The sequence below is a fragment of the Nyctereutes procyonoides genome, unplaced genomic scaffold (genome assembly GCF_905146905.1).
Source record: "Nyctereutes procyonoides isolate TBG_1078 unplaced genomic scaffold, NYPRO_anot_genome, whole genome shotgun sequence".
NCBI classification, from domain to species: domain Eukaryota; kingdom Metazoa; phylum Chordata; class Mammalia; order Carnivora; family Canidae; genus Nyctereutes; species Nyctereutes procyonoides.
In genome coordinates this window covers 60,183,433-60,193,713 of record NW_026575126.1, presented here as the reverse complement: position 1 = coordinate 60,193,713, position 10,281 = coordinate 60,183,433, and the positions used below count along the sequence as shown (strand labels likewise).

The 10,281-nt window shown below is 53.4% G+C and overlaps 2 protein-coding genes across 6 annotated transcripts; one reads left to right on the top strand and one right to left on the bottom strand.

Annotated features, from left to right (window-relative positions):
• CDIPT (CDP-diacylglycerol--inositol 3-phosphatidyltransferase) lies at positions 1 to 4,473 on the bottom strand. Its single transcript, XM_055341365.1, has 6 exons — positions 4,114 to 4,473; positions 3,884 to 4,018; positions 3,016 to 3,169; positions 2,477 to 2,558; positions 1,258 to 1,339; positions 1 to 1,118 (listed from the first exon to the last, which is right to left on the bottom strand). The coding sequence occupies exons 1-6, from the start codon at positions 4,154 to 4,156 to the stop codon at positions 973 to 975; spliced, it is 642 nt and encodes a 213-aa protein (XP_055197340.1). The 5' UTR covers positions 4,157 to 4,473; the 3' UTR covers positions 1 to 972.
• A 397-nt stretch (positions 4,474 to 4,870) lies between these two features.
• LOC129520274 (putative protein T-ENOL) lies at positions 4,871 to 10,112 on the top strand. 5 transcript variants are annotated; one of them, XR_008666545.1, is made up of 6 exons: positions 4,871 to 5,110; positions 5,524 to 5,620; positions 5,871 to 6,021; positions 6,539 to 6,663; positions 6,757 to 6,814; positions 9,319 to 10,112. XR_008666545.1 is itself a non-coding variant. In XM_055341367.1 (6 exons), the coding sequence occupies exons 2-6, from the start codon at positions 5,528 to 5,530 to the stop codon at positions 9,448 to 9,450; spliced, it is 369 nt and encodes a 122-aa protein (XP_055197342.1). In that variant the 5' UTR covers positions 4,871 to 5,110; positions 5,524 to 5,527; the 3' UTR covers positions 9,451 to 10,112. The 5 variants fall into 5 exon arrangements, 2 of the variants coding, with proteins under 2 accessions (XP_055197342.1, XP_055197341.1); XM_055341367.1 differs by having other exon boundaries at positions 6,539 to 6,569; positions 9,415 to 10,112; XM_055341366.1 differs by having other exon boundaries at positions 6,539 to 6,569.
• Positions 10,113 to 10,281: the final 169 nt, after the last annotated feature.

Genomic DNA, 10,281 nt, shown 5'->3' with positions numbered 1-10,281 from the left:
TTGATCTGTTCGTGAATTTTATTAATATGATATGCCAGGTGAAGGTTAATCTTCATGGTGGGGAGAGAGAAGGAACAAGAAAAGTCTGTCCCCTCAGAGCATTTACATTCTGGTGGGGGTGGAAAATGTGAGGTATCCAAATAAATCGAGACAGCCAGCGACAATGTCATAAAGAAAATAAAGCAGGTGGGCAAGGACAGGGCATGAGCTTGGGTGGCAGGGAGGGCCTCTCTCTGAGGTCACGGTGGAAGGTGGAATTAGGAGAGACTGGGACCTCACAGGAGGGGGCGGGAAGCCAGGTAGGGTAGAGCCGGGTCAGTAAACAACTAGAAGAAAAGCATCCAGATGGAGCTTCCTCTTCTCCCCAGCTCCCCTGAACCAGGCCCTGGTCCAACAGTATCTCAAAGGAAACCAAGTCCTGGAGCATAAAGCCCCTCCCCCAGCACACCCCCTATTCTAGAGGTTTTCACAGCCAGGACAGATTGGACACAGGAGTCTGGGATGGGAAAGGATTACACGGCCCTTCTCTCCTGGCCGTGGTACTACAGGCTTCCTGCGGCCAGTGGCACAGGTCTGACTCCCTGCCTTTTAAGAAACCCGGCCTCTACTCCTCACTCAAGTGTCCCTAAAGTCTCAGGCCGAGCCAGATCCCTGGGCTGAGCCAGCAAGGGGGACCCCAGCGGGTCCTCAGGCCTCCTGATGCTCCAGGAGCACTGCCTGTAGGGGTGGGGCCTCCTGAGCATCCTTCCCGATTCGAAGTCCAGGTCCTTGGGAATCCCGGCGGTGGGGACGGGACTGGTCCTCAGGATTTCAGAGAACGTGGCATCACCAAAGAGGCTGACCCCCTTCCCAGCAGGCCGGACAACACATTAGGGAGACGTGAGCCTGGGACCTCGCGGGAGGGGAGGGAAGCCGCGCAGCCCAGCGAGACTCCCAGGGCAGGTGGGCGGCCAGGGGCTGGAGGTTCCGGGGTCACTTCTTCCTGGCGCGGTCAGCCGCATCCAGGGCTGCCATGTTGCGGGCGGCTGTGACCAGGTGGATGACACTGATGAGGGACTTGAGCGCCGCAATGGGGGCGGTGATCCAGAGGCCCACTCGGAAAAGACCCACAGAGCCAACTGCGGAAGGGAGCATGGGTGATACAGAGAAAACTGCGCAGGTGAGGGCGAGGGCCAGCGGCCTGCAGCCTTCAGGCCTCCATCACCCCAGGCCAGGCCAGCCCCTCCTCCCCCTCCTGCCCAGCCCCTTGCCTCCTACCTAAAGGTCCTTCGGAGAAATTGAACAGGTAGAGGAGGCAGTAGAAGAGCTCATTTCCAGCACACAGGGTAAACAGAGCGGGCTGTACAAACAGCAAAAGGGCTGCTTAACCAAGGGGCGCACGGGGTGGGGCAGTGCTGCCCCTTGTCCAGCTAAGGGATGGGGTCCAGAACCCTCTGTGGATGGGTGGTACCTGGGCAGTACTGGGAAATAGGGGTACAGCAGGGGGAGCGAGAGTGAGAGAGAAATCTCAGCCTATTGCTTCTCTCTTTAAAAATCCTTTCGGGGGGCAGCCCTGGTGGTGCAGCGATTTAGCGCCACCTGCAGCCCAGGGCATGATCCTGGAGACTCTGGATCGAGTCCCACGTCAGGCTCTCTGCATGGAGCCTGCTTCTCCCTCTGCCTGTGTCTCTGCCTCTCTCTCTGCATCTCTATGAACAAATAAAGAAAATCTTAAAAAAAAAAAAAATCCTTTCAGGGACATCTGGGTGGCTCAGTGGTTGTGTCTGCCTTCGGCTCAGGGCATGATCCTGGGGTCCAGGATCAAGTCCCACATCGGGCTCCTGGTGGGGAACCTACTTCTCGCTTTGCCTGTGTCTTTGCCTCTCTCTCCCTCTCTTATGAATAAATAAATAAAATCTTTATTTATTTTTTTAAAGATTTTTTCATGAGACACACACACACACACACAGAGAGAGAGAGAGAGAGAAGAGAGAGAGAGAGAGAGAGAGAGAGGCAGAGACACAGGCAGAACGAGAAGCAGGCTCCATGCAGGGAGGCCAATGTGGGACTTGATCCCGGGACTCCAGGATCACGCTCTGTGCCGAAGGCAGGTGCCAAACCGCTGAGCCACCCAGGGATCCCTAACTAAAATCTCAAAAAAAAAAAAAAAATCCTTTCAGACACAATCTGTGCTCCTAGAATAAAGTCCACATAGCCTGAAGTTTTTCCTTTAAACCCTCAGGCTTATTGAGAACTGGCTCCGCAGGCCAATCTGGCTTCTCTGCCCCTCCCTCCCTCCCTCCCTTCTGCTTTGGGCAGTGATTCACACATACCCTCCCCACCTATCCTACCCTCCTTGAAGTCAGCTTACAGGCCTCTCCCCCAAGTCTCCCCTGGGTCAGTTTGTCCCTCCTTGTGCTTCTCCTAACCTAGGACCAGGGCTCAGCTAGGGCCTTGGCATATTCGAGGAACTACGGGAGGGGCGGGAGATGCTCACTCTGGAGGTGTAGTAGATGCGAAGCACTGGATTTCCAGACAGGTCAATCATCTTGTGACTTTCACTGCCTCGGACCACAGAGCTTAGGGAGAAAGCAGGGAGAATCCATGAGTACTCCTCACCGCTAATGTCCATCTAATCCCCCTATCAACCCCCATGAAATAGGTACTGGGATTGTCCCTACTGAACAGAGGTGGCAGTGGGGCCCAGCTGAGAACCCACGTCTTGCCCAAAGCCACACAACTACCTAGCTGGTAATTACCTAGCAGATTCGGGATTGAAATACAACATTCCAAAGCCCCCAGCTGTTATCTATTTGTAATTCTCTACCTTCCAGCGAGAGGAGTTTCAGGGAATGCTTAACCTACCTGTAAAAAGGATCAGACCCCATAGACAGAGGCTTCGCTTCAACAAAGCAGAGCTAAGAGGGAGACCCCCCCCCAGGAGCCTGAGGCCTTTCCAGACACCACCCCATATAGCCTCACCCCTCCCCACTGTGGTGTCTTCTTTAGCCGGCCAGCACCCCCAGAATTGCAGACCTGTGGAGGTGCAGCCAGTGGCTGGCCACATCCAAGCTCATGCTGAGCTGGAAGAGAAGGGTGGCCCGTGGGTACAGCAGGGCCAGGTTGACCAGCAGACACATGGTGGAGCAGCGGTCCGTCAGCATGTCCAGCATAGCCCCAAACCGGGTCCCTGAAAAACCAGGACTGTTAGGCGGGAAGGGGCCAAGGGTCTATGAAAGGAACCATATTGGGTGTGTCACTCTGATGCAGAATCTAAAAGAAAATAAAAAATGCCCAGCAGGCATTGCCTGGGGAGGAAAACAGGCTGCTGCCATCTGTGGGGTGTGAGATCAATGGGCAAGGGTCACTAAGGCAGGAAATGGGGAGGCATGTGGGCGGGAGCAGTGCAGGAGACAGCTAACTCCGCAGCTCACCAATCCGGAAACCAAGGGTCCAGGGCTCAAGACAAGCCCACTTAGTCTTAGGGAAGGTCTTGCAGGTGGGTTTGGAGAACAGATTAAAAAATTAATCTGCCCTCCAGAAACCATTCTTCTTCCCTCTCCATTCTCCCTCTAAACACGGCTTCTGGAACCCCTATTACTTGTGCCAGGCAGGCAGCAGACCCCCAGTAAACACCTGTTGAATGGATTTTTCTTGAGGGAGACCTCTGGCACTGCCACGTCCAGTTTTGTGATCCACACCCTACCAGTAAATTCTTCTCCACAGCCAGCTTAAATCCCTTCTAATACCTAAGTAGGCCATTCTGTTCTGCTTTCGACAGAGACGGGAGAGACGGGGCTCTGCGGTTACCGAGCTCCCGCCAGCCCCACGTCCCGAGGAGGCAGGAAAGGGGGGTAAGAGGGTGGTTGGGCCTCAAGGCTGGCTGGCAGGAGGTGTCTGTCACCTTGATTAAGGGCTCGAGCAGCGTGTCCATCGAAAGCGTCCAGAAGTCCGCTGAGCAAGTAGAAGGAGGAGGCCGTGAGGGGGCAGCAGGGCATGAAGTAGAAAGAAACGATGGCGAAGACAATCCGGGCATAACCTTGGGATGGACGCGGGGCAGACAGGGCGGGATCAGCGACCCTGCCCGAGGCCCCTCGCCCTCCCGTGCGGCGCGGAGCCGTGGGCAGCACTCACCGATGAGGTTAGGCACAAACAGGAAGATATTCTCGCCTGGCATCGCGGCGGCCCCCTCGCCGCCCCGGGCCCGATCTGGAGGTGGCAACCGAACCCCAGCCTCGCCGCGCGGCCTCACCTCCCGCCCCGCGGAGCCGCCGCGCCCACAGCGCGCAGGCCCCCGCCGTCCCCGCCCGACCCCAGGTGTTAGGGCTCGCAGCCAGCCGGGGCACGGGCCGGCCCAGAGGTGCGTCGGGAGCAGGAGGGCGCACACCCCGCCCTCCTCCGGGGCAGGCCCTGCCGCCTCCAGCGGCTGCCCCTGCCGCCCCAGCGGAGCCGGGCGTGCAAAACTGGAGGAGGGGTGGGGGGAGGGGGGGAAGAGACAGCCTAAAAATGGCTGCGGCCCCTTTAAGACCTGCCCGCTTCCTTTTCCTCCCTCCGCCCCTTTCCATCGGTGTGTACCAAAGCGCTGGGGGAGGAGGGAGCCAGAGAGGCCTCGGCTCCGAGCAAAGGAGGGAACCGAGAAGGAGGTGTCAAAAGAGAACACTGCGGCCAATGCTTCTATTTTCCCCTCTCCGGAGGGTACAGCTTCCTGGAGACAGAGACAAGGAGAAAACATTCCTCCCTCCTGGGTCGGTGCCTCCCCGAGAGGCAAGGTTACTTGGTACAGGCCACAGTGTTTTCGGCCCCGCCCCCTCTCGGGTCTTCTTTGCTCCCGCCGGCTCGGGCAGCGAGAGAGGCCGGCTAGAGAGGCTGGAGGGCGGCCGAGGGCGGAGTTGCTTCTCGCGCGTCCCTAGTGGTAGGAGGATTAGGTCCCAGGCATCACCCTAGGGGATTTTCCCCTTTCTCAGACTTCTGGCGCTGGGGTCACCATACCCAACGAGGTGGAGCTGAGGCCAGAGAAGCGAAAGCGACGAGCTGGGAAAATGACCACCCCCCCTCACCCCGGCCCACGCCTTTGGTTCTAGAATCCCTAATATCCTGGCAACGGGGCTGCAGAACGTCCGCAGACACCAAGGTTTTTATAGCAACGGGTAGCAGCACCACCCAGGGCCCCTCTTTCCAGCTTTCCTCTCCAGCTCCTACTCCCCTGTCCCCTAAATAGGGGCTCCTTAGCCTTCCCTGTTTCCCTCCTGTCTAAGATTTAAACTCATCTGCCAGGTCGGGGATGGGGGGTGGGGGGAGAGTTGTCTGGTCTTGGGAGGTGCCTTGGGTGGGAGAAGTGGGGGGAAGACGACTGCTGTGGGTGTTCCCACCCCGCTCCCTTCCCCAGTAAGATTTAAAGCAACAATTTTTTTTTTTTTTTTTGAACAGTAGGATGGTTCATCTAAAGGCCTTATTTAAAATCTGGCCCTGAGGAACGGTGGTGGGATGGGTTTGGGGAAAGTGTTCTGGTTTCTCAGCCTAAACACAGGGGCTGCCTGTTTCCAGGGGGATGGAATCCACACCTACCAGGAATGAGGAGAAAAAGGGCAGCAGGATGTCCCAAGCTGCAACTCCCTTGGATGGAGGTCCGGTGAACATGGGGGTGAGTTGAAGTGGGGAGCCCCTAGGCCAGGGGCACTGACACCTCCAGCCTTGAGACTCTAACCTCACCCCTGAGCGCATAATCTCCAGCACTTGGCCCCGAGGTCCTCAGAGACAGCCCCCCACCTCCAGTGCGGTCTCTGTCAAATCTCAAGATGATGCCAGACTCCTTAGGCCCAGAGCTCCCAGCCTGGGAGCCCCCAGACCCAGGACTCCCATGAACTGAGCCCCTCTGACTTCCCCTTTTGCAGAAGGTTTCATTATCCCGATCTGAAGAATTCCTGACCCGGATCAGCGCAGAACTCACCGATGAGGCCTTGTTTATTGCTGGCTGCCACATGAACTCTGTGCCCATCAAGGAAAAACAGACACAAGACCAAGGGACTCAGATATCCAAACATGGTGACCCCCCTCACTTCAGGACCATTGTGTCCAGAGACCCTACTGTACCCTTAGTTCCAGTCCTTAACAGCTCCCAACCACAGCTGATCTTTCTAGCAATCTGTGCCCATCTGTCCCATCTCACAGCTAGTCCTTTTTTTTTAAAGATTTTATTTATTTATTTATTTATTTATTTATTTATTTATTTATTTATTTATTCGTGAGAGACACACAGAGAGAGAGAGGGGCAGAGACACGGGCAGAGGGAGAAGCAGGCTCCATGCAGGGAGCCCAATGCAGGACTCAATCCCAGGACTCCAGGATCACGCCCCGGGCTGAAGGCAGGGGCTCAACCGCTGAGCCACCCAGTTGTCCCTCACAGCTAGTCCTGGAATAGCACGGTGCTCCCTGCCCTCCCAACTCACCCAGTACCCACCCCTCACTGCTGGCCAGGAACACCTCAGTACCTCCCTCCCTAGCCACATCTCTTTCTGGCTCTGGGGGTAATAATTTCTCTGACTGGGGCCTCTACTTCCAGTGTTCTTCAAGACCCGAGGCACCGATACCCGGTGAGTGAAGCTTCAAGGGAGATGCCCTTTGTCCTGGGAGAAGGATGAGGAGCCTGGAGGGGAGAGAGCGAGGGTTTGACAACATCCTAGCAGGGTAGGGGGATTTTACCACGTAGTCCAATTCTATTCTGCTCTGATTGTCTAATTTAGAATTCTCAGCCCTCCCCTTTCCCTCTGCCATCTCTAGTTCTGACAGAAACCGTACCTGCACCAAGACACACCTCCTGCCATCCTCTCGTGACAAGGTTTGTACCAAGTCCATGAATGGCAAGGCCATTCAGTCTTAACCAAACATTTAGAATTCACAGAATATGCCAGTTCCTGTTTTAGGAGCTTGGGATCCAGAAATGAAAGGAACAGTCTGCCCTTGAAGGGTTCAGTTTAGTGTGGTGCCAGTCAATAGATGGTCAATTACAGTGTATTATGGCTCAGTGCCTGTAATAGAAGTGGATACAGTGAGAAGAGTGCTGATCTCAGCCTTGGTTGGAAGAGAAAGGAAAGGAATCATGGAGCTTCTTGGGAGGTGACACCTAAAGAAATAATCTTCCAGTAAAAAGTGGGTTGGTCAGAGTATTCCAAGTGATAGGGCTTTGTATGAGCAAAGACATGAGGTGAGTTTCAGTAGAGTGAATGCTAGTGTGCCTGTGTATGTTTTAAGGTGGGAGAGAAGGTGGGATCAGAGGTAGCTTAGTTGCTGGAGTACACAGGCATGATAGCCAGGGTCTACTCAGAGACCTTATGCATGCTTTATTAAGATCAGGAGTCACTGAAGAGATCCGAGAAAGACAAAATTAGATCAGTCACTCTGGTGGTCGGGGGTAGAGCGAGCTGGAAAGGGGGAGATCAGAAGTGGAGGCCAGTTAGCAATCATGCCCAGAGACTAAGCCCATGATGATCAATCAGGTCCTGGATTGTCATAGTCATAGTAGAGATGAGAAGAGGGGCAGATTCGAGAAACGAAGACCAGGAAAACGGAGATTGGTAATTGAGTAGAAATGGTGTGGGGGGAAAGAAAATCAGATGACCCCTCACCCCCATCCCCCTCATTCCTGACTGCCTTAACTTAAGTCTGATGATGTCATGCTTCTAACTCCACGATAGTTCCCGGTTTCAGAGTAAAAGCCAAAGTCCTTCGGTGGCTTCCAAGGCATCTCTCCTCCCCCAGCCCACTGTCTCTCTCTGCTCTCAATATCTACAGCTGCTCCCCTTGCCTCCCCTCTTCAGTCATACCAGCCTCCTCAGCCTTCCAGGAGCATGGCAGCCCTGCTCCCCACCTTTGGATGGAGATGCCAATGGGAAGACCAGGTGGAAATACCATGTAGTAGTAGTTGGAAACATGGCCTCATGACTCACTGGAGATGTCTGGGCTGGTGATAGAAATTGAATTTTGGAGAGAGTTGGCAGTTGAAGGATGTGTGTTTGCCCCCCGGGGGGGGGGTGAGGATTAGGCAGATTAAGATTAAGAAAGAAGAGGGCTCTGAGGTTTGGAGTCCTGAAGAGTCTTTCCATGTAAGGAGTTGGTGGAGGAGGAGAGAGAGGGTCATGAAGAAGGCAGAGAAGGAACTGACAGCAGATGTTTATTGAGTGTCTTCTATGTGCTGGGTCCACCTGATCTTAGGGATAGTCAGTTCTGGGGCTGCTACTTCAAGTGCTTATGACCAAGACCAATGGCACAATACCGCTGAGAACAAGGCACCCTTCTTCACCTCAGAGAGCTGGCCTTCTAGTGCCTTTGGGACATTTGAACTCTCCCGATTAGCCTTTGGTATTAGAAGCAGCTTGAAGAAGCCCTGGGCCTTCACAGTTAATCTGCTATCAACCTGATAGCCTTGTGCAAGTTGCTTCCTTTCTCCCTATATGTCAAATAGGAGCCTTGGACAAGATGCTCTGTAGCAGTCCTACCTGCCCATAGTGTGGTTTCCTGCACCTTCCCAAATGGCACTTATGAGAATTTCATCCTGAGCCAATACCCTCTCCTCTCCTGGGCAGCACCCCATGGTCCCAAGAGACTTTTCCTCTCAAAAACATGGAAGCCTACAGATCTTTGAATTGCCCCTTGAATTACAGGTCATTGTAGATGGTCAAATGTTGAACAGTGGAATGGGTGAGTGGCTGGAGAGGGTAGGCAAATGGATGAATGGATAAATTCACTGAACAATCATTAGGCACTTCATATGTGCCAGCACTGCTATAGGGGCTGGAGTATAGAAGTAAGCAGAGTCCCTTTGCTTTTTAAAAAAAACTTTAAAAAATTATTTCATTTATTTATTCATGAGAGACACACAGAGAGAAAGAAAGAGGCAGAGACACAGGCAGAGGGAGAAGCAGGCTCCATGCAGGGACCCCGACGTGGGACTGGATCCCCAGTCTCCAGGATCATGCCCCGGGCTAAACTGCTGAGCCACCGGGGCTGCCCAGAGTCCCTTGCTTTTGAGAAATTTAAATGGAGGCTGAGTGATTAGGTAGAAGAGGGATGAGTGGGTGGATGAGTGAATGAGGGTTAGATGGTCAGGCAGACAGATAGATGAGTAGAATGTGCGGATGGGTAGAATGCTGTAGATGTGTGGGTGGATAAACACATGGATGGATAGATGGATGGTTGCATGGATGGATGGTGGAGAAAAATGAGGAGTGACGGGTGGATAAAGAGATGAGTGGGGGATAGGGGTTGGATGGAGAGGTGAAGGACCGAAGGAAAAGGCAAGAGCCTTGGGTCCAAAGAATCAGAAGGCTTTTTTTTCTTTTCTAGGGAGCTCTGCTTAGCACCTTGGCATCCAGAGGATGACTCTAACCCTCTTTGATGCTGCTCTTGGCCTTTCATATCCTCCTCATTGTGTCCTTCTAGAACATACATCAGAGCTCCTCGTTCACAAGTCATTAACACTTCAGTTTGCTGGAGATGCCTGGACATGAGCAGCATCACACCCAAAGCCTCCCAGGTGTTCTGGAACCATCTCACACCTCTCCACCCTCAGCTGGCAAGGACATCACCAGAAATCCAAGGCTTTAATAAAAAGACAGGTCTTTCCCTCCTCCTAAACCAGGCCATGCTCTGGAGTGGCTTCTCTGGGGTGGTGATGTGAGAGGGTCGCCCTTTTTCTTTTCCTTCTTTCTTCTCCTCCTCCTCCTTTGCCACCTCCTCCTTTTCTTTCTTACCAGATGTGTGGGCATATGGGTGGAATGGCATATTCCATATTATTGGAATGGCTTTAATTTGGGCAGTTAACCTGTTTTCTGGCATCTGAGAGGGTCCACCTTTGCTTCTGGGAAGCCACCTCTGCCATCAATGTCAGTGCTGAGGCCTCTCCTCAGAGCTCTGGGGCATCACACCCCAGGGAACATACCACGCCCATTGCTAGCCAGAAGGCAGCACAGCCAGCTTTGTGGGTTTGCATTTAAATCAGAATCTGGCCACTGACTCCAGCCTCCTGAGGAAGTCCTTTCACATCTCTGTGCCTCAGTCTTCTTATCTGAGTAATGGGAATAATTGTCCCTGTCTCAAGGGGTCCTTGTAGGGGTTCAAAACACAATGCATACAGAATGCTCAGCACCATGCTGGGCACAGAATAAACGCCCAGGAATGCAGGCTACTATCAAGATCAGTTTGCATCATGTTCTCCTAAAATTCAGCCTCCTTTGAGTATTTCAGTGTCCTTTTGAGTGTCCTAAAAATGTTTCATTATATTTAAATATAAAATTAGAATTAAGAGAA

What these genes read in the sequence shown, in the direction of transcription:
- CDIPT (XM_055341365.1), bottom strand. Translation starts at nt 4,156, where the DNA reads ATGCCAGGCGAGAATATCTTCCTGTTTGTGCCTAACCTCATCG. An exon ending in TGCTCGAGCCCTTAATCAAG is followed by an intron (nt 3,170 to 3,883) that starts GTGACAGACACC and finishes CTGGTTTTTCAG; the next exon opens with GGACCCGGTTTGGGGCTATG. An exon ending in CACTGGCTGCACCTCCACAG is followed by an intron (nt 2,559 to 3,015) that starts GTCTGCAATTCT and finishes TTTCTCCCTAAG; the next exon opens with CTCTGTGGTCCGAGGCAGTG.
- LOC129520274 (XM_055341367.1), top strand. Translation starts at nt 5,528, where the DNA reads ATGGAATCCACACCTACCAGGAATGAGGAGAAAAAGGGCAGCAGGATG. An exon ending in GAGGTCCGGTGAACATGGGG is followed by an intron (nt 5,621 to 5,870) that starts GTGAGTTGAAGT and finishes CCCCTTTTGCAG; the next exon opens with AAGGTTTCATTATCCCGATC. An exon ending in TGCCATCCTCTCGTGACAAG is followed by an intron (nt 6,815 to 9,414) that starts GTTTGTACCAAG and finishes GTGTCCTTCTAG; the next exon opens with AACATACATCAGAGCTCCTC.